The 27,749-nt window shown below is 42.3% G+C and overlaps 1 protein-coding gene across 1 annotated transcript in view; it reads right to left on the bottom strand.

Moving 5' to 3' along the window:
* The window catches only part of LOC137344451 (diphosphoinositol polyphosphate phosphohydrolase 1), a 72,988-nt gene that overhangs the window by 12,120 nt on the left and 33,119 nt on the right, over positions 1 to 27,749 (bottom strand). Inside the window, exon 2 of the mRNA XM_068007426.1 lies at positions 23,480 to 23,590. Within this exon, the coding sequence (XP_067863527.1) occupies positions 23,480 to 23,590 (111 nt within the window). The remainder of the gene's footprint in view (positions 1 to 23,479; positions 23,591 to 27,749) is intronic.

The following is a 27,749-nucleotide window of genomic DNA, read 5'->3' as shown; positions in this document are numbered from 1 at the left end:
GCCATGATATTATCAAATGGTGGAGCAGGTTTGAGGGGCTGAATGGCCTACTCCTGTTCCTATGTTCCGTAGTGCTACATGATTTAGATGAAGATGACAAGATCATGGAGACAACAAATACAGATACAACGACACCTAAGGAGTTTTGTTCACACCTGTCACTGCTGCTTATAGACCCCTCCCTAATTCAGAGAAGGCCCGTCTTTGCCACCTCTGCTTCACAAGGCAGGCTGTCGCAGTTGTACCATCTGCTGCATGACGACCCACCCAATAGGGACAGTTCTTCCCATAGAAGGGAAAGTTACTAAATATGTGGCTCTCATGGTACAGGACCCTTCCAAGGCATTCTTGGAGACATCTGTCACAACAGGCAGTCTGCGGTGCACATATTAATCAAGTGGAAAGTGCTATGTTTGCAAGGGGCAACGCATCACATATTGTTGATGGCATTTATACGTGCATCAGGGCTCCTCATATCAACTGGCCTATATTAACAGAAAGGACATGCATTTAATGAACATGTAGATAGTATTAAACTACAGAAACATCACTATGCATGTCAATGGCTATTATTCAGGAAGCAGCCATAACACCTTTATTATGCAGCAGTCTAAAGTTTCAAGAGGGAAACAGTGGTGATGACTCTTAGGAGCCCAGGGATAACTTTATCCATGGCTGCTGACACAACTGAGAAATTCATCACGGCAGAGGAGCTGGAAGCCTGAGCACCTGTTTGCTGTTCCTCACCTGTCACCTCCACCTGTAAGAAGTCTGCTGTCCAACTTTGACACGTTAAAAAGGTATGTAAAAGGGCAATGGTTGTGTACAATGCTTGACTGTACCCAACTTAGGTTTGTGTCGTACATGTTGGGCCCCAAAAGAAATGTGCATAAATCTGAGGAACAATTAATTTCACCTTCCTACTAATAGCAAAGTTCTTCCTCATTTACAATTAAATACAAGGGGCCTCAGTGACTGCACTGACTGAATTGGCAAACTCCTTCCATGCAGTTTGCAACTGTGCTTTTACTGGCACCATTAGGGTCACCACCATCCTTTGGTGAAACTCCCACAGTTAAAGCTCCAACTCATCAGCATTAGAAGTGCTGTTCTCGGGTCAATACTGTGTCACTATATACAATTAGTTCACTTTCTGTCTCGACCACAGCCTCCCCTTTAATGGTGAGCTGCAGCCCTTCAAGAAAGCCTGCTCTGCCAGATTTTACACTTCCCAGCCAAGTGTGTTACAGACCAGCTTATACAAATTAGGGAGCAGTGACTTCCATTACAAAATTAGGCATGACCTACCCTTTAAACTACCTGTGCAGAGCCTACGCCAAGGGCCAGCTCACCCCAATTTTTGCCATTCATGCAAAATCAGGGCTCCCATATACTCATGCCGTATCTCTATAGCAGTACTATAAGTCAAGAATGAGATGAAAATGGTCTGACTGGGCCCTGTACATGGTCCTAAACAAGGTCAAGCTTAAGGAGCTAAAATATCCTTTTGTTTGTTTTTCTATGTACAATTTTTGCACACCACCACAGACAGGTTTCATCATCACAGCTCATGAGGTGACATTTTCCATTCAAATGAAAGGGTGGCAGGGGGCTCATGTACAGCATAGGACCGGTTGGGCCAAATGGCCTGTTTCTGTGCTGCACATTCTATGTAAATTCCTAATCTACAGATCATGTGTTAATATATTTCAAGAGTTCATATGGACTTCCAACTTATTGGCCCAAACAGAAAGCAGATTTTCTCATGACAATCTAAACTACTTACTCATTCACTCACACATTCTATCTCAGTTTTCAATTTTTCACCACCATTCTCTAAAAAGGAGCTTCATCTCTTCATTTGGCATTTTCAACAGAAGAAGTCATTGCTATAATTCTACTATCAAAATGAAAATGCAAATACATTTATACAGATACATTAGTTTAAGAAGCAATGTGGTTGATTCTTAATTGCCCTCCGAAATGGCCCAGCAAGCCACTCAGTTGTAAAATCTCACTACGAAAAGTCATAAGAATAAAACCGGATGGACCACCCGGCACCGGACACGACAACGGCAAACCAAGCCCAGTCGACCCTGCAAAGTCCTCCTCACTAACATCTGGGGACTTGTGCCAAAATTGGGAGAGCTGTCCCACAGACTAGTCAAGCAACAGCCTGACATAGCTATACTCAGAATCATACCTTTCAGCCAACATCCCAGACTCTTCCATCACCATCCCTGGGTATGTCCTGTCCCACCTGCAGGACAGACCGACCAGAGGTGGCGGTACAGTGATATACAGTCAGGAGGGAGTGGCCCTGGGAGTCCTCAACATTGACTCTGGACCCCATGAAATCTCATGGCATCAGGTCAAACATGGGCAAGGAAACCTCCTGCTGATTACCACCTACCGTCCTTCCTCAGCTGATGAATCAGTCCTCCTCCATGTTGAGCACCACTTGGAGGAAGCACTGAGGGTAGCAAGGGCACAAAATGTACTCTGGGTGGGAGACTTCAATGTCCATCACCAAGAGTGGCTCGGTAGCACCACTACCGACCGAGCTGGCCGAGTCCTGAAGGACATAGCTGCCAGACTGGGCCTGCGACAGGTGGTGAGCGAACCAACAGGAGGGAAAAACTTACTTGACCTCGTCCTCACCAATCTACCTGTCGCAAATGCATCTGTTCATGACAGTATTGGTAGGAGTGACCACCGCACAGTCCTCGTGGAGACGAAGTCCCGTCTTCGCACTGAGGACACCATCCAATGTGTTGTGTGGCACTACCACCGTGCTAAATGGGATAGGTTCAGAACAGATCTAACAGCTCAAAACTGGGCATTCATGAGGCACGGTGGGCCATCAGCAGCAGAATTGTATTCCAGCACAATCCGTAACCTCATGGCCCAACATATTCCTCACTCTACCATTACCAACAAGCCAGAGGATCAACCCTGGTTCAATGAGGAGTGTAGAAGAGCATGCCAGGAGCAGCACCAAGTGTACCTAAAAATGAAGTGCCAACCTGGTGAAGCTACAACTCAAGACGACATGCATGCTAAACAGCGGAAGCAACATGCTATAGACAGAGCTAAGCGATTCCACAACCAACGGATCAGATCAAAGCTCTGCCGTCCTGCCACATCCAGTCGTGAATGGTGGTGGACAATTAAACAACTAACGGGAGGAAGAAGCTCTGCAAACATCCCCATCCTCAATGATGGCAGAGTCCAGCACGTGAGTGCAAAAGACAAGGCTGAAGCGTTTGCAACCATCTTCAGCCAGAAGTGCCAAGTGGATGATCCATCTCTGCCTCCTCTCGATATCCCCATCACAGAAGCCAGTCTTCAGCCAATTCGATTCACTCCACGTGATATCAAGAAACGGCTGAGTGCACTGGATACAGCAAAGGCTATGGGCCCCGACAACATCCCAGCTGTAGTGCTGAAGACTTGTGCTCCAGAACTAGCTGCGCCTCTAGCCAAGCTGTTCCAGTACAGCTACAACACTGACATCTACCCGACAATGTGGAGAATTGCCCAGATATGTCCTGTCCACAAAAAGCAGGACAAATCCAATCTGGCCAATTACCGCCCCACCAGTCTACTCTCAATCATCAGCAAAGTGATGGAAGGTGTCGTCGACAGTGCTATCAAGCGGCGCTTACTCACTAATAACCTGCTCACCGATGCTCAGTTTGGGTTCCGCCAGGACCACTCGGCTCCAGACCTCATTACAGCCTTGGTCCAAACATGAACAAAAGAGCTGAATTCCAGAGGTGAGGTGAGAGTGACTGCCCTTGACATCAAGGCAGCATTTGACCGAATGTGGCACCAAGGAGCTCTAGTAAAATTGAAGTCAATGGGAATCAGGGGGAAAACTCTCCAGTGGCTGGAGTCATACCTAGCACAAAGGAAGATGGTAGTGGTTGTTGGAGACCAATCATCTCAGCCCCAAGACATTGCTGCAGGAGTTCCTCAGGGCAGTGTCCGAGGCCCAACCATCTTCAGCTGCTTCATCAATGACCTCCCCTCCATCATAAGGTCAGAAATGGGGATGTTCGCTAATGATTGCACAGTGTTCAGTTCCAATTCGCAACCCCTCAAATAATGAAGCAGTCCGAGCCCGCATGCAGCAAGATCTGGACAACATCCAGGCTTGGGCTCATAAGTGGCAAGTAACATTCGCACCAGATAAGTGCCAGGCAATGACCATCTCCAACAAGAGAGAGTCTAACCACCTCCCCTTGACATTCAACGGCATTGCCATCGTCGAACCCCCCACCATCAACATCCTGGGGGTCACCATTGACCAGAAACATAACTGGACCAGCCATATAAATACTGTGGCTACAAGAGCAGGTCAGAGGCTGGGTATTCTGCGGCGAATGTCTCACCTCCTTACTCCCCAAAGCCTTTCCACCATCTACAAGGCACAAGTCAGGAGTGTGATGGAATACTCTCCACTTGCTTGGATGAGTGCAGCTCCAACAACGCTCAAGAAGCTCGACACCATCCAAGATAAAGCAGCCCGCTTGATTGGCACCCCATCCACCAACCTAAACATTCACTCCCTTCACCACCGGCGCACAGTGGCTGCAGTGTGTACCATCCACAGGATGCACTTCAGCAATTCGCCAAGGTGTCTTCGACAGCACCTCCCAAACCCGCGACCTCTACCACCTAGAAGGACAAGAACAGCAGGCACATGGGAACTCCACCACCTGCACGTTCCCCTCCAAGTCTCACACCATCCTGGCTTGGAAATGTATCGCCGTTCCTTCATAGTCGCTGGGTCAAAGTCCTGGAACTCCCTTCCTAACAGCACTGTGGGAGAACAGTCACCACACGGACTGCAGCGGTTCAAGAAGGCAGCTCAACACCACCTTCTCAAGGGCAATTAGGGATGGGCAATAAATGCCGGCCTCGCCAGCGATGCCCACATCCCATGAACGAAGAAAGAAAAAAAAAGCATAGTACTCCAGCTATTCCATCTGGGTCCCCACGCATGTGCAGTCTGCCCAGTTTTCCTGGCAGCATGTGTGTCACTTATTGACGTGTGTGGAGAATGAGGGGCATGACTCAAGACAGAATACCTAATTCAAAAAACAATGAGATTTTAAGCAATACCATCAAGATATACAAGTGTTCATGCAAGTTAGTTTCATATTTTCCCATGTCCACTTCTTAAATTCTCCCTAGCTTGTAGGATGTCATGTATATATTGTTTAAAATAAAATGTTCTGTTGTAGTACCTGATTCCAGGCACTGGGTGGCATGCAAAAACAGAATACTTTAAATTGCAATACTCCAGCTGATTTTTTAAAAAGTTATTCATAAACTAAGATGGAAATCCAAGACCCACTTTGCAGGACAAGGTTGGTAAGAGAAGACAGTGTAAACTATTGATTAGTTGATGGCAAGTTTGAGTTTTGCAAGTCTGAATGTCGTAGCAGGAAGGAAAGACTGCAAATGTTTCCACAGTTTCAAGGTCCTGAGAAAGAATAAATTTATGTAGCAGGCTATGTGGGTAAGTTTTGATTTCAACATGGTGACAAAGTTAAGGAAGAGTAAAGATTATTCATACAGGGTAAAGGAAAGAGAAAGTTCAGACCATAGCAGTATCAATAAAACTGGGAGCCAAAAAAAAGTTGCACCAGGTTTGGGAGGTGGGCGAAAGAATGGGGTAGATTAGAAGCTCGATCCCCTATTAGACAACAAGCTTTTTTTTGTGCATCCTTCAGGTGGGTAAGAGGTGTTATTCCAGATATAGGACTTCAGCTTTAGAAATAGTTGAGTTGTTTAAGGATGCCTGCCTATAGTCACTGGATAGTAGAACATAATCTCTTCAAGCAGCTTATTTTCACTGGTCCAAAAAAGCCTCCCCAAATACACTACATCCAAAGAACCTCAAATCTGCATAATGAAACTCCTTTAATACTTTCACCATTCAAAAATAAGGAATGAACTTACTGCAACATACTGTGCAACATCTCAATTTATAACTCTGCTTTAAGTATTTTATTTTCCTAACATGATATTTCACAAACAGTAGAGAAATAAAAATACTTTAGCTAAAGGCCACTTTTCAAATAAGCAATATGCCAAGAATATTAGAGGTATCCCACAAACGATAAAGCAGAGGAGAAGTCTCAGAATAGGTTAGAATTGGTACCACTTAAATCTGGGTAGCAGTACACAGTTTTGGTTCCACTTAAATCAGCTCTGAGACCTGTGCTACTATTTGATTGTCTGCAAGGTACAGATGTCATCACTCTTTGAAAGTAGTTTAGCTTCCACATGATAGGAATTGCTGCCATTCCACAAGATGAAAAATGATCTCTTCAGAATGTTGCAACACACCTTGGTCACACTATCTGTTCCAAACTTTGCTGGGTGCAAGGCCCAAACCATACCCTTGAGTCATTAACCTCAAAAGGGGAGATTTAGAATTAACAAAACAAACTTTATGAAACGCAGAACTGACCAGGTTGAAGAAAAATAACTGCAGATGTGGTTCAGAATCAGGCCTTACACACAACAGGAGAAGGGAAGATAACAATCAAGGCGGCAACATAATGGCACAAAGACGTGACAGTAATTTTCTCCTATGCAATGACAACGTTTTTTAAAATTCAAAGGCTAAGTGGATATGGAAGAATTATAATTTAATGACTTTATCAAGGGTATTGCAAGCCAAGTTTACTAATAATACTGTATGTGAAAACAAGTGCTCAGGGGAGAGTCATTTAAATAGTGATTAGATAAGTTGCAAATGGCATTTAACATTGATAGCTAGGGTAAATGCACATAGGTGCTTAAAAATAATAAACACATTCAATGAGTATGACCTTACACAAAGCAGGAGTTTAATTTAACATCTAAATCCCAAAATCGGTTTCCACAAGATTCTAAATGATTTGTAGATGAAGTGCAATGAAACAACGGCACTGTAAATAGCATTATTTATTTATTATACATTTGGAGCAGTTCATCCCTTTGCAAAAAAGAAAAGAACTGGAATGGGTGAAGACAAAATTAGATCTTTGATTATTGAGGGTGCAGAAAGCTATTAGTTCAAATCATAGAATCACAGCACAGAAGGAGGCCTCTTGGCCCATTGTGCCTGTGTCAGCGCTATCCAATTAGTCCCACTCTCCTGCTCTTTCCCCATAGCCATACAAAATTTTCTTTTTCAAGTATATATCCAATTCTCTTTTGAAAGTTACTACTGAATCTGCTTCCATTACTCTTTCAAGCAGCGTATTCCAGATTATAACAACTTGCTGTGTGAAAAAAAACCTCTCATCTACGCCCTGGTTCTTTTGCCATATAGATTGAAGTTGACAATGCTGCTGAATCCACCCTATTTATGTTGTGGGGAAGATGTCACAGCACCAGAGCAACAACCATGCATGCACAAATGCAGTTGGTTCAAAGTCACAACTTGCAATTTCATTTTCTGGCATTTCAGCCTTTCTCAATGAGTAGGAAGCTCCACACAGACCAGAGATTAGAAAACCACAAGGGGCTCAGCCTGCTAATTACCAGAAAAGATCTGTGCTTCCAGAAAATGTTCACATTGATACTGGGACCTTCACTTCCTCCCACATGCTAGTCAAAAAACCTGATTATGTGTATGTCAACGTTTCATTCTCCTTCTCAAGTTGGAGCTGCCATTTGGAACCATCAATTTAAGGCCATTGCAGTAACAGAAACGCAACTGATGGGATCAAATAAAGTTAGAGATTTGTTATACACCTAATCTGCAGTACACAATCCTATCACTTCACATGTACTTTTAAAAATAGTTTCAGGTGCTTTTGCACTTGACTTTTAAGACATCAGTGATAGCTTAGTTGGATTAACACAAGGTGCTCCTATAGATTCAGGCAGGGACAGCAAAACCTTATTTATTCCAGAGTGAGGAAAACTGAACACATGAGACAATTACCTGGTTGGACAGGGGGTGGGGGTCATAAGTGTAACCATTTGGGATAGAAGGCTTATTGTGGTGTAATGGGTTAGACACTGCTCTTTCACCTTTGTGATCTCAATTTGAATCCAGTCAGAATTATTGCTATGAAGTCTCTAAGGTTCCCATTTGAATTGAGTTTTGGCAGGCTCAACCTCGTTCCTCGTGGACATGGCACTGTAGCACAAATTTGAAACAAACTGGTAACCTCAGAGGTCATAAGAATGGCTGGTGTAGAAAATGGAAAAATCTCAAACTTGTGCAGTTCAGGGCGGTTTTCTGAGGATGGAACTGGGATAGTGTTGGAGTGTTGGATCACAACTATCTGGTCACTAATTTTGTTAAGGCAAATCAATCCAACTTATCTTGTTCCGAATCTCATGATTCAGAAATGGAGTGATTCATCTGATGCACAGAACTCGGAATATAAAGAAGTTAAATTCAATAATTCTGGAGTCCTCAATAGGATATGGGATCTCTACCGAGTTGGTAGACCTGGCCCTAAAGCAAGTTCTACCAACTGCAGAACTGAATATGCAACCTTGTCAAAGGATGCAAACACGTCATGGTAAAACTGGCATTTCCCTTTTTGCCACATCTCTGCAGAAATCCCCTGAAGGCGGCATGCTTGGCCTCTCATCTTCAACAATGATTTGGTTGGCATCATAAAAATGTACTGTTTTCTTTGCTGACAGCACCAACTCCCCAACTCATCTGAAAGATAAATGGTGACCAAATCACTGGAGGTAAAGAAATTGCATTTATATGCCACTTTATATCTCAGAAATGTTGCAAAATCCTTTGTGAACACTGAATTTCAGTCACTTATGTAGGTAGACAAAACCAGCCAGGAAGCAGCATGTGGTGTGCTACCTTTAACACAAACATCAAGTTTATAATGGTCAAGAAAGATTGACTGTAACATTATATTAACACCCCCCCACCCCCCAGTCAGCTTGTAAACATTTTTTCAGCTATAAACATCAAGCTCTTTGGTGGGATGTCAGATTGCTTCTATAGTCAGGTAAAAAAGTGAACAGGTTAGGAAAACTGGTCGAAGACTGGCAATTTTCAGGAAAGCTCAACCATAGCAATTTTGATGTTCCACAAAACCTATAGTGAAGTAGTTCATATTTGGTAGTAGCAGAAACTCATCTTTTTCACAAGTACGATTCATCGTCATGTATACGTATATTGATATACAGTCAGGACCCTGGGAGTCCTCAACAGTGACTTGGGACCCCATGAAATCTCATGGCATCCGGTCAAACATGGGCAAGGAATCCTCCTGCTGATTACCACTTACCACCCTCCCTAAGCTGACGAATCAGCACTCCTCCATGTTGAGCACCACTTGGAGGAAGCACTGAGGGTAGCAAGGGCACAGAATGTACTCTGGGTGGGGGACTTCAACGTCCATCCTAACATTGGCTTGGTAGCAACTGACTGAGTCCTGAAGGACATAGCTGGCAGACTGGGTCTGCAACAGCTGGTGAGAGAACCAACGCGAGGGAAAAATCTACTGGACATAGTCTTCACCAATCTACTTGTTGCAGATGCACGTGTCCATGACAGTATTGGGAGGAGTGATCACTGCACAGTCCTCGTGGAGACGAAATCCCGTTTTCACACTGAACACCGTCCATCGTGTTGTGTGACACTACCATCGTGCTAAATGGGATAGATTCAGAACAGATCTAGCAGCTCAAAACTGGGCATCCATGAGGCGCTGAGGACCATCAGCAGCAGAATTATATTCCAACACAATCTGTAACCTTATGGCTTGGTGTATCCCTCACTCTACCATTACCATCAAGCCAGGGGATAAACCCTGGTTCAATGAGGAGTGTGGAAGAGCATGCCAGGAGCAGCACCAGGCGTACCTAAAAATGAGGTGCCAACCAGGTGAAGCTACAACACAGGACTACCATGCATGCTAAAGAGCAGAAGCAATATGCTATAGACAGCTAAGCGATCCCACAACCAACTGATCAGATCAAAGCTCTGCAGTCCTGCCACATCCAGTCGTGAATGGTGGTGGACAATTAAACAACTGACAGGAGGAGAAGGCTCTGTGAACATCCCCATCCTCAATGATGATGGCAGAGTTCAGCACGTGAGTGCAAAAGACAAGTCTGAAGCATTTGCAAACATCTTCAGCAAGAAGTGCCAAGTGGATGATCCATCTCTGCTTCCTCCCGAAATCCCCAGCGTCTTCAGCCAATTTGTTTCACTCCACGTGATATCAAGAAATGGCTGAGTGCACTGGATACAGCAAAGGCTATGGGCCCAGTCAACATCCCGGCTGTAGTGCTGAAAATTTGTGCTCCAGAATCGCCGCGCCTTTAGCCAAGCTGTTCCAGTACAGTTGCAACACTGGCATCTGCCTGACAAAGTGGAAAATTGCCCAGGTATGTCCTGTCCACAAAAAGCAGGACAAATCCAATCTGGCCAATTACCACCCAAGTCTACTCTCAATCATGAGCAAAGTGATGGAAGGTGTCGTCATCATCAAGCGGCACTTACTCACCAATAACCCGCTCACTGATGCTCAGTTTGGGTTCTGCCAGGACCACTCGGCTCCAGATCTCATTACAGCCTTGGTCCAAACATGGACAACAGAGCTGAAATCCAGAGGCGAAGTGAGAGTGACTGCCCTTGACACCAAGGCAGCATTTGACAGAGTGTGGCATCAAGGAGCCCTAGTAAAATTGAAGTCGATGAGAATCGGGGAAATTCCTCCAGTGGCTGGAGTCATACCTAGCACAAAGGAAGATGGTAGTGGTTGTTGGAGGCCAATCATCTTAGCACCAGAACATCACTGCATGAGTTCCTCAGAGCAGTGTCCCAGGCCCAACCATCTTCAGCTGATTCATCAATGATCTTCCCTCCATCATAAGTTCAGAAGTGGGGGTGCTCGCTGATGATTGCAGTGTTCAATTCCATTTTCAATCCCTCAGACAATGAAGCAGTCCGTGTCCGCACGCAGCAAGACCTGGACAACATCCAGGCTTGGGCTGATAATTGGCAAGTAACATTCGCGCCAGGCAATTACCATCTCCAACAAGAGTCTAACCACCTCGCCTCGACATTCAACGGCATTACCATCGCCGAATCCCCCACCATCAACATCCCGGGGGTCACGACTGACCAGAAACTTAACCGGACCAGCCACAAATACGGTGGCGACAAAAGCAGATCAAAGGCTGGGTATTCTGCAGCAAGTGACTCACCAAAGCCTTTCCACCATCTACATGGTACAAGTCAGGAGTGCAATGGAATACTCTCCACTTGCCTGGACGAGTGCAGCTTCAACATCACTCAAAAAGCTCGACACCATCCAGGACAAAGCAGCCCACTTGATTGACACCCCATCCCCCACCAGCGCACCTGGCTGCAGTGTGTACCATCTACAAGATTCACTGTAGCAACTCGCCAAGCCTTCTTTGACAGCACCTCCCAAACAGTGATCCCTACCACCTAGAAGGACAAGGGAAGCACGCGCACGGGAACAACACCACCTGCACGTTCCCCTCCAAGTCACACACCACTCTGACTTGGAAATATATCGAGTCGCACAACACCAGGTTATAGTCCAACAGCTTTATTTGAAATCACAAGCTTTCGGAGCTTTGCTCCTTCGTCAGGAAATATATCGCCATTGGGTCAAAATCTTGAAACTCCCTATCTAACAGCATTCTGGGAGTACCTTCACCCACACCGACTGCAGCGATTCAAGGTGGCGACGGCTCACCACCACAACTTCAAGGGCAATTAGGGATGGGCAATAGATGCCCACATCCCATGAATGAATAAAAGAAAAACATTGGCCAGCATATTTGATGAGGAAAGCTCACTCCATGCCACCCTTTATAACAGGTATGGCCACGCATGCCATGACCAGAGCACCACCTAAAAAGGTGCTACCATATGTCTGTCAAGAAAACAATAGCTTCTGCAGATCCACCTCAATCCAAAAAGTTTGCAAAGAAGGCCAGCAAAAAAGTTTTACACATTGCTACTTCTGCCTGAATTATTTTCCAGACAGTGTCATCACTTTGTACTCAATTCCTTATATTCAGAATATTAAATGTATTACTTGTTGAATCCAAGTTGCTGAAATACGCACCAGTTTATGGAAAGTGAGACTTGCTCATTGATAGCAATATAATTTTTCAAAGTCATATGCTGCTAGTTACTACACCTCAAATTTGACACCTGTTCTTACTTAACTCCAACTGTACCTCTATGCCTGTACCAGTTTCAGTAACATGAAAAACGGTGGTTGAGAATACAAAATGTTCTTGTTTATTAGCTGTAGAAGGCCACCTATGGACCTACAAGCTTCAAAAAACTGAGTACTCAAAAGGTAATAATAAATGGGTTAATGCATTTAGTTGGCAATCTATTGAAGATTTGCAAATGCACAGCTTCAGAACTGTGTGTGGCAAAGTTGTTCTAATTTACAGACCTGTGATAATGAAAGATCTAAAAATAAAGTTGCACTTAAAACTGGAAATTAAAACTAGCAAACAAGGGAACATTATGATAAATACGTGGAAGCGGGGCTTTCTTTCCAGGAAGTTACACAAGCTTTCAAATTTAAAAAAAAATAATTGAGTGATGTAGAAGTTAGAAAATTTAATTCTGCTACTAAACAGTGCAATAAATTGGTGCTGCTCCCTCTTGGTCCTCAGTTGAGGTAGAATTAGGGAATACTGTCCCCACCACTTATAGTGGGTGCAATCATGTGAATGCGATTTGTCAGTTATACGCGATGGCCAGTATAACGTGGTAGCGCTATATACCTAAACAAACCCCCTTAATGCCGAACCCTAGACCCGACCAAGGAACCCAAGCTCTACAGCACCAACCTCATGAAAATGATTAGATAATGTCATGCTAAATTGTTTTACTAGCCCACTGCAGATTCCTTTGATCTGGGGCCAAGACAACAATTCAAGGCATTCTGTTGTTCCTGACCCTAAAAACTTGTGTAATTCACAAGAATATGAAAACAATGGGCCAGAAATTGCGCTGAGCGACAAACGGATGTGGCCTGCCGCTCATAAGTAACTAACTTACTCGCAAACTTTTTGCAGGCTTCTGGGCGCCAACTTGCTTTAATTGAGATCTGCAAGTACAGCGGTCGTTCCCAGGCTTCTCTGAGCTGTGAGGAGGAAAGGATCTCTGGGTCCCCTCCACCAATCAGCTTGAAGCAAGTCATGCTGTGAGAACCAGGAAGTGAAGCTCATTCACAAACTGCGCAGACAAAGAACCAGGAAGTGTCAGATAAGATTAGTAAATGTACTATAAAATCAGATTGAGAAAGCGAAATAAAGAGAGGGTAAGATTAAAAGACTGAGGGTAAGAGAGATAAAGTAAAAAAAAAGGTTAATTAACATCTTTTAAAAAAAATTTCCGAAAACTATTAAAATCAGGAGTAATGAGACTCCACATTTTTAAACGTTAATTTTCAGTGCTAGAGAGGTTGTTTGGCAGTCATGAATACTTACCACACCATTAAAAGCTAGTTTAGACCTCATATAACATCTTTTTTCTGGCAAGTTTAGTTAGTTTTCTGCTGCGCAGGAGAGCAAGTTCGCACTGGTCCATTGATTCCAGCCTGTGATATCTCTAACGCAAAGCTGTCAGCTCAGCAGGGAATCAGGAAAAGCAAATTCTGGATTTCCACGTTTGACTGCACATGTGCGGTCGCTGGAACTTGCACTTCGATTTGCCCATTGACAACGGTGAGTGCCATTAGGCTCACTACTGTTTTACGAGCAATTTCCAGCCCAATGTTGTCGATCAAGACTGTGAGATGCAAACTAGTGACTAAGCACAGATGTTTCTGCCCAAAATAAACAGAGCACTTAAGACTCTATAACTGGGAACTTTGAGACTGCCGTTAATGTAAATGGCTAATGGTTATCACTTGTTGGCCGATATAAGTGACTCCCCGTTTTAAACGTGGATGTTTTAAGCGGTGGGAACTGTACTTAGAAGAAGCATGGCTATCCCAACATAAAGTTCAAGCTAATTTTACCTTTGAAAACTTTGTTTCTCCTTTCAGCATTAATTTCTGTCCTCGCTGTCTTTTGTCAATTAAGTTTTTTTTAGTTTTATTGATAGCCTTTCTTGTAAATTCTTCTCTTGTGCAGAACTTGAAAATATCTACATCACCCTAAGCCACTGAAAACGCAAGATATACTGGGGGGGCGGAGAGGATTTCAGCAGGGGTTCTCCAGCTCGTTTGTCGTAACTTCGCTGGAAGAGCCGCAGAAACCACTGGAAAGAAGTGTTTACGGGGGAGAATCCCCACAGAAATTCGCCCCCACTAACCTGGTTGACATGGGTACCACTTCAGGCATTCCTTGATCTTTCAACTTAAAGCCGAGCTCAGGAACACAGAATTTACATGCAATGTTGATAATTAAGCTGTCGGTGACTTGGAAAGATTTCTCAGATTACATCAATAGCAAAAACCACAACATGCCATACAGCACAATTTTGGCACAATAAAAAAATGTTCTCAATTGTCCAACAGATTGAAGTTGAGTATCGTACTGCAACAGAATTTCTTGTACAAACAGTGGCAGCATGAAATTGAGGCAGGGAGTCGTGATACTATTTCACTATTGCTCTATTTCACTATTTAAGTTCCTTAAAATAACTACTCCCTGCTAATAGGATTTGCTGGCTTTACTAACACTGACACGAATGAAAATGAAAAAAGAAAGCAGCCCCAAAATTCCCTAGTCCTGGCAGTGCAAAGCTGCTGTTATCTGGGCGGGCAAGGTAGGAACTAGTCACACCAAATCTCTACCCCTTTTTTGCGCACTCACAATTTCCCATAGGAGTGGGGGCAGACATTTCTTGTTCTGGCCCCCCTCCATGCAGACATCACGGGATACGGGACTAGCAGAATATCATCTGTTGGAAGCCCCAACACTTAGCGTGCCCATATAATGCAGGCTTACATATCAGGTCAGGATTAGATCCTGGCATAAGTGGGGCCCAAGAGTGTGTAAGATGTCTTTTACCCAATTCGTGCCTTTGGGAAAGCAGCAAGTTTCAAATGAGAAAATGTTGTTAGTTTTGTTCTCTGGCATACAATGGCAGTTCCCTTAATGTTTTGACAAGGCACCACTCCAATATTTCCCCACCCTCATTAATGGAGGCACCCGGGTATCACCAAATGCAAATGTTCCTGACCCTGAGGTTTGGAATGGGAATCTTCCAGATTAGTGGCCTGAAGTCCTGTTTTACCAAGGATCTGCTGATGTTGCAGCATGACAGAAATGAACACCCCAGTTACATCAATCTATGAAATATTACTTTTATTTTGAAAAAGGATAGTTACTGAACCTATCGATATGTTTAAAAAGTTTAAACAATCGTTATTCTGCAACTGACATTGGTTACATTAAATTAGGATGCTTTAGGGGAAATGAGTCTCAGTATCATAATCAAGGATTCCGTTTAAGATGTCAGCCAAGGTAGCACTTTCGCTTTGGAGTCAGAAGATCGTGGGTTCAAGCCCCGCTCCAGAGACTTAAGCACATAATCTAGATGGACACATCAGTGCAGTCTTGAGGGAGTACTGCATTGTCGAAGGTAGCACCTTCCGCTGCAACGTTATACCGATATTCCATGGCACTATGCAGAGGGGCAGGGGAGCTTTCTCATTGTCCTGGCCAACATTTATCCCTCATCCAACACTGCCAAAAACAAATTACCTTGTCATTTATCTCATTGCTGTTTGTGGGACCTTGCTGTGTGCAAATTGGCTGCTACATTTCCCTACGTTGCAACAACGGCCACACTTCAAAATACTTAATTGGCTGCGAAGTGCTGTGCAAGCTGTCTTTATGCATAGCACCTTTAGACCCTCTAACACCAAGTTCTTGGAATAATGCCACAAATAGAACAAATCAGCTAATATTAATTATACTACCAAAGACTTCTAAATCTGTATTATTCATACTATTTCCCACAGTCAAAGTTTTGCAACACATCTGCACTGTAAGCAACATGTTCATGGCTATTCAGTGCATCTTTGGAATCAGTGAAAAAGAGAACAAATTCATAACCAAACGCTCGTTTGGCATTAAACAGGATCAATGTGGTAGATGTAATCCTGCCAGTTTGTAAAATTGCCAATTATACTATAATTAGCTCCAGAAGCTTGTGAGTGGAGAAGTGGCCTCTGCTACTGGCAAGTTGTCTGTCCTTTGACAATCTACTTTGGCTGCTGTGTAGCAACCAGTTGATCAAATCTCAACAAATATGCATTAAAAAGTTGAATTACAATAATTTTGTGCATGCGTAATTTTTCTTGCTTGCATTTGCACATTTTTACATGCAATTACAATACTGCTAAATCAGTAACTGTGCAGAGCTCTGTAATTCCATCAGCCTTTTCAGCTCTTCAATCCATTATACAGAGGCAGTACTCAAAAGAGCCTCACTTGAATTCATGAAAATCTAATGATCAGCACAGAGAATGGGCAAGGCCAAAACCCCTTCACAATAACTCATTCAGTTTATACATAAACCCTTGAACTGTAAGCTCATTACTTCATTGGCTTCATATTTTCAAATCATTTGTGCAAATTGTCATGAATCTTAAAGATATTGTACCAGGGCAACCAAATTAGATTAATGCCAAATAATTTCAGTTTGTGCTAGTGAGTTAAACTCCTCTAGAAAAAGCAAACAGAACCGTGAGTGCAAAGTTTAACGGTTTAGAATATCTAAGTTCTCTATGGAAGCTGCAAGCAACATTCTTTTACACCAATGAACCATGCGCTGTACACTGACAACCAAGCTGCACATAATCCGCACCGGTCTAAACCAGTTTCTATCCTGGAGTCTGCTTGGCTGCATAAGTATAGTGCCAAGATATCTAACCTATTGAACAGACTGTTGTGGTTTTCATAGTTTGTGCTAGCAACCAAAATTGAAGGACCTCACATCAGGGAGTATTTCTCACAAACAAGGCCTGTATCATTGAACAAAAATTCTATTTCTTAATCTCCATGACTCAATTTTATTTTCTTGGCAGTTATCTTCTTCCCCAATTTTTGCACCCTAGATTCTGTCAATCCCACTAGATGCCATTTATTTTCAGATGTTCAACAGGAAGAACTGTGTTACGCATCTACTTTCTACAAGTAATTCAAGAAGCAGTGAAAATCTTGTTGCTTTCAAAACTGCAAGTGCAACCAAAAGTTACCACATTTAACTTTGATGGCTCCATCATTAGTCCTATTGAAATTTGTAGCCTTACTGTCTCCTGATTTCAAAAAGAAATTCCAAATCTACTGCCTTCCTAATACTTCATCCAAAAAGTGAATTTTCCTTTTTCATACCAAACACTTCCTTTTCCATCAATATGTCAATTGTCTGCAAAGGGCAAGTCTGTTGAAAATGCTCTGTCATCTGGAGAAATTTTCTAGCACCTATTGTTTGATAAGGGATCCTTCTCTCACCTCTCTTTTCCCATTATCTTTCTGGTCTCTATTTTATCAAAATTCTATGATCAGCACTGCTCTGAACTCCTCTCTTGTTTCTTCTAAAGATCTAAGTGTGCCATCCTACAGTTTTCTTCCTTCATGCATCTGGACTCAATGAACATCTCCTGATTGAACTCATTCTTTGGCAGGACCTCAAAAATGGAATTCCTTATTTCTTTCAGTCTTCCCTTTCTCTTAAGACAGATTTTCAAAACACAAGCTTGAAGTCATCTAATCAATACTTTCTGATTTACCTCATCATCTTTCCCATTCTCTTCAGCTTGATGGTATCCTGTACTATGGGCCTTGACCTTCCCTCCACCAAGAATATTCTAGGTGGGATGCGGGGGCAAGGCCCTTAGTACAGGATGCCATCATATAGCATTTACAAGATGAATAGCAATATCAATCTTACAGTTGAATATTACTCTAACAAATACTTCACCAATATTCTATAAGGCCAGGATTTTGCTATTCTCATAGATCACAGTTAAGACTTAAAACACCAAAGCCCTGATTACTACGTTACAAATCAATTCCAACATTTATTCTGCCCTCGAGGAATCCAAGAAGCATCCTCTGGACCTTGCCAAGTCTTAGCACTCTTTCCTTCGAGTCAGAAGGTTGTGCGTTCAAGCCTCACGGCAGGTCATGAGCACAAAATCTAGTTTGACACTTCAGTGCAATGTTGAGAAAGTGCCGCACTGACTTCTGGATGAAACTTTAAACTGAGGCCTTAACTGTCTGTTCAGGTGGACGTAAAAGATTCCAGGCACTAATTGAAGAGTAGTAAGGGAGTTCTCTTGGTATCCTAGTCAACATTTATCCCTTAACCAATACCACCAAAAACAGATTAATTAAAACAGATTTATCTTATTGCTGTGCATGGAATCTTGCTGTGTGAAAATTCGGTGCCACATTTTCTGATATAACAGTGAATAATTTATTCGCTGTGAAGTACTTTGGGACATCCAGAGGATGTGAAAAGTGCTATATAAATGCAAATCCTCTCTCGACTGGATTCATCAACATTCATTTTTGTTTGTATGAATGCCTTACATCCCATTTATATTGAATGTCGAATACTCGAGCACCTTCGTGCTTTGGAGACTGCATAGCACCTCCCATAACAACACAGCTAAGCGTCAACACAGCAAACACGAACCCAGGTCTAGCCACATAAATGACCAATGGAGGGAAAATAGATAGGATCTATTCCTACTATTTTGTGGTATCTAAAGGGACTTGATTTAAAAACAAGCAAGCTCTTCAAAATAAGTTTGCTGATTTAATTTTTCTGAAAGGGTTACAATTATTTCCAGCATAAATTTTTCAGTATATGGTATTAAAGCCACATTCATCCCCAAAAAGAATGGAATCAATGGAATAATTTGTGAACTACAGGACAATTGTATCCTGGTGTATTTTATCATTTTGTGCAGTTAAAATGTTTATAAAAGTATTCTGCTACCAAGCTACGGCATCTTGGCATTACAATGGGAGCCTGCAAAATTATTTGTTTAAGATGGAAGAATATTTGAAATATATTCATACACGCCCTGTGATAAACAATGGCTTTCCATTTTTAAAATAAAAGATGTTACCAAAAAAGGCAGGATCACTTTTCATCACACTAGGTAACAGATTTAGTTCATTCTATGAAAAAATAAGGATTTAATTGTATTGTGGAATGACTCCATTTACTATACTAGGGAACCAACGATAAAGCAAGTCTATCAGATTTGGCCTCGTAATAATTCCCATGGTATGCAAAGGGCAATGTCCATCATCATGGTGAATTTATACAAAACCTTAGTAAGACCAGAGCTGGAGTAGTGCGCGCAGTTTTGGGCTCCACGTTATAAGATATTGAAGTGATTAAGGATATGATAGGAATTCACCAGGATGCTGGACGGTATAAAGGAAATACGAATAAAGACTTGAAAAACGGGGTTATTTTCATTAGAACAGAGGAGATTACACTGTGATTTGACATAGGCGTTTAAAATTATGAAGGGATGAGGCAGAGTAGATAGAAACTGTATGTTTCCAGTGATTTAGAGGTCTAGAATGAGCTGAAAGATGTGAGATTAAATGAGAAATTCAGGACAGAGAACACAAGGCACTTATTTTTTAAAAAAGAGGGTCGTGAGGCTGTGGAATGCACTACCAAAGTTAGTGACTGAAGCAGGGACCATGAAAACAGAGAAGACTACATTAGATAGGTGGCTGACAGCCTGTTTCCATGTTGGAATTTCTACCTAATTCAATTTTAACTAGTGCAAAAAGATAAAATTGGCATCTTAGTATGTATTTGTATTTCAGCACCAGACATAGCACAAGGCCATGGTAATGTTCATAGTGTGCCTTTGCACAACTAATGTCCGTTTGACAGGGCCTATGGCAACTTTTAGTGTGCAAAGTATTTGGGAAATTGGAGCAATGTCATCTAAAAATACTCAAAACTGGTAGTGATTTCCATTCAGAGTTTGAGTGCTGTGGCGCGAGTTAGTTGTGAGGGGATCCTCAATTAGTTTAATGATTAACAGCTATGATTAAACAGACAATAATGGATACTTGGCAGTAAGCTGTAACCTAAATTGAAGTGCTGACAAGAAACTACTATGGTTAAACAACTATTAATGACAAATTCACCAACCCCAGACTAAAACCAAAGCTAAATTTGAATTACAAGAAGCATTCAAAAGGAGGATGTATAAGCTTTCAGAGGACCAGATTTAAATTCAAATAGTTTTTTGGGAGACTTCTTTTTTGGAAGGGGGGGGCGGGTGGGGGCGGCGGCGGGGTGGAGAGAAGATGAGATGTTCAACTTTCTTCTGGCAAATTACACTTATGGAAATCTGTTTCTAACCTAAAAGTTTAGGTGGCGGTGTAAATCCTCAAAATTGGCAGGTCTGTTTTGACATCAAACTTTTTCCACTTAGTGCTGTATGCTGGTTAGAAACGGCTTTCTTGGCAAACACGAGCATGACATAACAATGAAGATGCAAAATGTTTTCCTAAAATTAGAGATGGTTCAAGGTAATCACATTTAGCCATTAGTTAAGATATGAGGTCCTTTTGGTGTAATAGTGAGATCAACTAGGGATGAACATCTGACGGATGTCTGAAAACCATACTTTCCTCAGTTAGTTGAATGTTGAAGTATTGGGCCTGGATTTGTTGGAATGGCGTGATGTGCGACTTATGCCGTCAATCGTACTTTTGCACTCTCCATTCATCTCTCGCACTATACCTATGCCAAAATTTGCTGGAAAGTCAATCTGGCTATGGCGCAGCGAGCTCAGTAAGGAATTAAGGACCTTGTTCACTGTGCAGCCAATGGCTTACCTCAGAGTAGCCACATGGCGCTATAAAAAGGAGAAACCAGAGCCATCGAAATTGAAGGCCATCGTCACCTTCATTGCCACTGACAAGGTCTTTAAGGTCTTCATGGAGCATTTCGCAGAAGTGGCCAATTGCTTCTTTGGTGAAGAGCAGTCTGTGCACATACAGCTCCTCTGACAGTGCCTCAAATGAAATTGGCTCAGTGTACACTTTCTGGGGGTGGGGTGTCGGGTGGTAGTAGCGAGTTTAGTTCAGTCTCCAGACATGGTCCTCAAGCACTGTCCCTCCTCCCTCTGATCCTCCTCCAAGTCATCCATGATAATCAAGAACAGCGGAATACCCAGTGAATAAGCGTTTGCATGCTTTCACCTTAGTGTAGAAAAAGCTGGGGGGTCCTGAAATGAATTCCTTTCAGACAGTAACAGGACTCTGGATGGAAAAAAAACTGGCAAGAAAAGACTGCCAAAACTAAGAACTAGAAAACAAAACTCGGAACAATTTCCAGACCGTAGGGGTGAGGCTGCACAGTTTTAACGGTCCATTTGTTGGCTTCCCAGGCTGAGTGTCATGTGAGGACCATAAATTAAAAAAAATAAAAAAATTAACATTCTCAAATAGGTCCAGTTCTGGATAGCCTCATAACTAGAAGCTATCTTATGACTTGAGGTAAGTCAGGCATGAACTGGAAACAGCAATGGTATCATCCACTCTTGCTCAGTGTGTCACCAGATAGTTCTGGCACTAGTGAGTGATCTTTATAATATTAAGATCTTACAAAGCATCTGGTCAGGATTTCTCTAGATTTACTGAAAATTCCAACTCTGATAGCTAGGTTTAAATTTAGATGTTAAGCCTTAAGGAAGCAGCAACCACAGAAACGCACTTAGTAAAATTCCTAAGTGTCAATAGAGGTTAGAAAGGGAATATGCTGTGTTGGTAGATTTTCTGCCTAATATGGCATCTGAGGAAATTTCTGCGCTATGGACAAATAGCCATAATGAAATGGGTTCCCTCGAGGTCGAGAGAGGCTGATTAGTTAACATAGAACAGTAATCAACCATTCAGAATTTAACTTTAAAAAAAAATTAAATATCGATGTAGGACATGGGACCACAAATACCTTGAAATTAAATTCTTGCTCTTTCTTATGTGCTAGTATGTTTTAATGGCCTGGGGACTCAAAATGCCAACTTTACCTGACAAAATGGCTCCCAAATCTAGGCTCTTTGCATGTTCAGAGTAGATGATTCCATTCGACCAGAAGTTTGATAGATAGCCCAATTGGGTAGTTACTTCAGAACAAGCATCTATAGTGTTATACCACCACTGGCTTCTGAAATGCATCTTTTTTCCCCCCATAAAGTCCAACTATTTTAATTCCTTGCCTTCCTTCTGAGAAATAAGCTTCCTACCATGCAGGTGCAATTACCCAAGCTTGTCCTGAACTTGGTAAACAACAGAAGAATTAGTTAATGGAGTTGTGGTCGACACAACCTGACGGGAGATATATACGGCCAAATACTTGAGCTGAGGTTTACTCCACCAGAGCAGTTTGCCAGTGTTGCACGTGTTCTGACACAAAGTGGTATGTTGGATAACCATGGCCACAAATATGCAACAAGCCCTCCTTCAGTAAGAGGAAACATGCGTAGTGATGCAACCACACAGACCAAGCTCAACTGCGCCTGAGGGAATGTGTAGAGCACGTCAGTGACAACATCCACATTGAACTGGAACCCAAGTGGAACTGGTCTCACTGATGCTTCCAAAAACCATTCGGGTCAATTTCACGAGAATCTTGCTGCAATAACTCATTATTGTCCTCAGTACCAGGGAATGAAAACTGTAGAGGAAGGTCTGGAGAGCAAATTAAGTCTTTGCCTGAAGCCAGTACCTCACTAGGTTTGTGCCAGGACTATCGCAGTTGATTTATCTGCAGATCACTAGGTTGATGCAGTGCGTAGCATCATATTTCAACAGTGGAAACGCGATGAACCAGCAAGTGAACTTTCAGGCACATAATACAGGACTTTGTGTCATGGCAAGGCTTTTCAAAGTGGCTGTTATGCCTTTCAAGTTACAAATTGCACGTCGATATTTGGAGCATCTTTTTAAGAATGCTGATGGCATCGTGACAAACACCAAATTAGAGAAAAATAAAACTCGACAAAGTCTTCATGCATGAAAACAATTACAGGAACACTTGAAGGTTTAGCAATAGGAAATGTATCAGGAGGAGTGCCCTTTATACATGAAGAAGAGAATATTACATGAGGAATACCCCAATGTTAAAATCATTATAAAGGATTATTCTCGCAATTCCCCTGACTGGGTACATGGGCTTATTCTAGTGGTATGTTGAAAATAGTTGCAATTAAGAATTAAATATTTGTCAATGGTTGCATCTGGAAATAAAGTATTGTGCAACTATCAGCCAAAAGTAGTAAAAAGATTGGAACTTGCCAAATATGGCTCAAAGCCATTTCAATTAAACTGATGCAGATTGAAGGAAGAAGCTATCTGACTGGCACAACTTAACTAACTCCAACAGAAGTCTGATTAACAATTAAATAATTTTAAAATTAGTTTATAGTGAAGTTTAAGAACACAGAACAAATGAGTGCTCTGTACATACTTCTTCACAGACTTCTCGGACAGCTGCCACACTCGGTTCCTCGTCAGGCTCCATGCCACCTCCTGGCACAATCCATTTGTCTGGGTGACGACTGCTGCTGACCAACAGAACCTAGGATAAAAGAGTATTTAACTTAGGAAAAGGGGTACTGTGATTTTCTTCCATCGTCTTCAATCGCATTTGAAATGTATCAATTATGCTCTGCACAAAATGAACCACACTGTGAAATTAGGACACCAGAAAAGACAACTAGTTTGTTACAGGCAAAGCTCAAACAAGGTAATACCATTTTATTTTGTTTAGCACAGAACTACTCACAAACTATTTGAACCACTAATCTCAACACTTCAATTTTTAGCTCCAATATGTACAAAGAACCACATGCAAAAATTCAATAAATTAGGAAATTAGACAGTTTCATTTCAACTTTCCTTACTAACTAGGATCAATAGGTGTTCTTGAACGCCAGGATTTTTTCACAATGCAACTTACAGTGGTATCCATATCAATAATGCAATTTTAATACCAATATGTTAGCAACACATGGCTGTAGCGGTGACTTTATTGTAATTCTGGTCAATAAGATTGTAGAATCATCAAAGTTTCAGCAAAGGAAACCATTTGGCCCATTGTGCCAGTCAATGCTAGTTCCACAAATTCGGATATCTGTTCCAATCCCATTTTCCAGCTTTTCCCTGCAACTGTTAAATATTGTGATTGCCTGGAGTGGCGACTGAAGAAATCAAAAAATCCTTCTAATCTCCTACTTTATGCTTTCAGTACAAATCCTAAACATATGTCCCCTTATTACCACCTAGTCTGATCCTATTCTCTTACTCGTCCTCCATACTCTATAATATTCCTCTTTTTCAAGAAAAAGGGCTTCATTTTCAATACTTTATGGTTACAAGCTCAAAATTCATGTATATGACAACCAGTTTAAAGAATTAAAATGACAGTAGAAATATATGCAAGTTACTTCAGTTTCTACAAATATTTAATGGAAGTTTCATAATGTACAACCGCTGCCCGAAATATCTTTATTGCAGCCACTTCAAGATTTATATTTCTGCTGCTCACTTGATTCACCAGCCTTTTAATATTTTAAAGATTTTTTGTACAATCTCCTAATTCACAATATGGCATGCAATTAATCTATTTACATACAATCTCCATGATTGCTGGACTCCCAGCAGCCACTAGGATCAAACTGAGGAGACACTGCCAACAGAAAGTCATGATGTGGAGATGCCGGTGATGGACTGGGGTTGACAATTGTAAACAATTTTACAACACCAAGTTATAGTCCAACAAATTTATTTTAAATTTCACAAGCTTTCGGAGGCTTCCTCCTTCCTCAGGTGAATGTTGTGGAAATGAAATCTTCGAATCCTACACATTTATAAATCACAGAACAATGCCTGGTGATTACTGCCCGTTGCCAAGGCAATCACAGTGAGCAGACAGAGAGGTGTCACCTACAAGGCCACCGAATATACAAACCCCCCCAAAAAAAGAGGCAGAGACATAGAGACATCCGGAAGGAAGACAGCAAATGACCCGTTATATAAAAAACAGATAACATTTGTTCGCTGGTGGGGTTACGTGTAGCGTGACATGAACCCAAGATCCCGGTTGAGGCCGTCCTCATGGGTGCGGAACTTGGCTATTAATTTCTGCTCGACGATTTTGCGTTGTCGTGTGTCTCGAAGGCCGCCTTGGAGTACGCTTACCCGAAGGTCGGTGGCTGAATGTCCTTGACTGCTGAAGTGTTCCCCGACTGGGAGGGAACCCTCCTGTCTGGCGATTGTTGCGCGGTGTCCGTTCATCCGTTGTCGCAGCGTCTGCATGGTCTCGCCAATGTACCATGCTCTGGGGCATCCTTTCCTGCAACGTATGAGGTAGACAACGTTGGCCGAGTCACAGGAGTATGAACCGTGCACCTGGTGGGTGGTGTCCTCTCGTGTGATGGTGGTATCTGTGTCGATGATCTGGCATGTCTTGCAGAGGTTACCGTCCACGACACCACACAACCCTGCCACGGTAACCTCTGCAAGACATGCCAGATCATCGACACAGATACCACCATCACACGAGAGGACACCACCCACCAGGTGCACGGTTCATACTCCTGTGACTCGGCCAACGTTGTCTACCTCATACGTTGCAGGAAAGGGTGCCCCAGAGCATGGTACATTGGCGAGACCATGCAGACGCTGCGACAACGGATGAACGGACACCGCGCAACAATCGCCAGACAGGAGGGTTCCCTCCCAGTCGGGGAACACTTCAGCAGTCAAGGACATTCAGCCACCGACCTTCGGGTAAGCGTACTCCAAGGCGGCCTTCGAGACACACGACAACGCAAAATCGTCGAGCAGAAATTGATAGCCAAGTTCCGCACCCATGAGGACGGCCTCAACCGGGATCTTGGGTTCATGTCACGCTACACGTAACCCCACCAGCGAACAAATGTTATCTGTTTTTTATATAACGGGTCATTTGCTGTCTTCCTTCTGGATGTCTCTATGTCTCTGCCTCTCTCTCTTTTTTTGGGGGGGTTTGTATATTCGGTGGCCTTGTAGGTGACACCTCTCTGTCTGCTCACTGTGATTGCCTTGGCAACGGGCAGTAATCACCAGGCATTGTTCTGTGATTTATAAATGCGTAGGATTCGAAGATTTCATTTCCATAACATTCACCTGAGGAAGGAGGAAGCCTCCGAAAGCTTGCGAAATTTAAAATAAATTTGTTGGACTATAACTTGGTGTTGTAAAATTGTTTACAACAGAAAGTCAGACACTAACAGCACACCAAACTACGTTGCCACTTCTATAGATTACATTATGGAAATTGGAAAGAATTCAGGAGAGCAGGATTGGCCCATTCTTTATTTGTGGTATCTAGCAGTTTAAATTACTTAAAGAACACAAGCAGTTACTACAGCTGTAGGAGTCTATAGTATGTAAAGAACAACAAGCAGCAGTATTTCCAGTGGTTACATTACTAATGGGCAAATGCTGTGCTGAAACCCAACAACCAGAAAGAATCCCTCCAATCCAGTGGTAATGCCCAGAAATGGTTGAACAAGTGGACATCTATGATCCTGAAGTCCTGCAATAGCACCAGTTGGAACTTTTTCAGAAACTAACTTCTGTAAATCTAAAAGAACTTAATTCTTGAAACAGAACTCTGATAGACCAATCTAAATTAGGATACCCGTAAATGATGTTGTAGCTCTAAACCTGTTACAACCAGAGATTGCTGTAACTATGGAAAGCAACTGTGTAAACACTATCAGCAAAAATAAGGCCAAATGGACTTCTGCATCAAAAATGCTGTTTAGATACAACAGTGGCTAGTCCAAAAGTTTTAAAAGTGTACATCGTTAAGGATTACAGCAGCCAGTCTCCAGAGTATTCTACCTGAATAATTTTTTGACAATATGACCATTTTGAACTTCTCTAAGAATTACAGAGACTTTACAGCACAAACAGGCCATTCGTCCCAACAGGTCTATGCCCGCATTTATGCTCCGCACAAGCCTCCTGCCACCCTATTTCATCTAACCACAACCTTCTATTCCTTTCTCGCTCATGTACTTATGTAGCGTCCCCTTAAGGGTATCTATACTAATCGCCTCAACTATTTCATGTGGTAGCAAGTTCCACATTCTAACCACTTTCTGGGTAAAGAAGTTTCTCCTGAGTTCCTTATTGGATTTATTAGTGACTATCTTATATTTATGATCCAAGAAGTTTGTTTAACTGCCTCATGTCTAAGGCAGGCTAAAATAGTTACATCTGGGAATCTCACAGCAGGTAGGAGGAAGATTTTATTCCCATTACAGTGAGAGGAACATTATTTTGCATGAGATTACAGCAGTTTGCACAGGAAATAGAAAAAAAGTCTCCTAGAGCATGGTTCACTAGGTAATTCAAATGCACAATTCCCTAAATCACCAGCAATCTAATCTGAAATGTATTGTTCTCCCGATTTACTCATTTGTAATGAGGTGCCTCCAAATGATTTAAATAGTATTACAGAACAGGAATCACTGCTGGATGGATTAAAGTTACACCAGAGTGAGCCTTTTCCTACACAAAAGTGTGGTGACTGATCATCTTCAACTGCAAAGTCCTTTGAGAAAACATCTCCATTTGCCACAAGTTTAGTTGCTTAGGCTTCAGAGTGCAGGATTTCTTTATCCCGGGATTGATCCAATAATGTTCAGCACCATTCAGGTTTCACACAATCCTGGCAAATTTTG

This window comes from Heptranchias perlo, chromosome 27 (assembly GCF_035084215.1).
Source record: "Heptranchias perlo isolate sHepPer1 chromosome 27, sHepPer1.hap1, whole genome shotgun sequence".
In the NCBI taxonomy this organism is placed as follows: domain Eukaryota; kingdom Metazoa; phylum Chordata; class Chondrichthyes; order Hexanchiformes; family Hexanchidae; genus Heptranchias; species Heptranchias perlo.
Note: the sequence above shows the minus strand (reverse complement) of the source record. Positions and strands in the feature narration are given on the sequence as shown.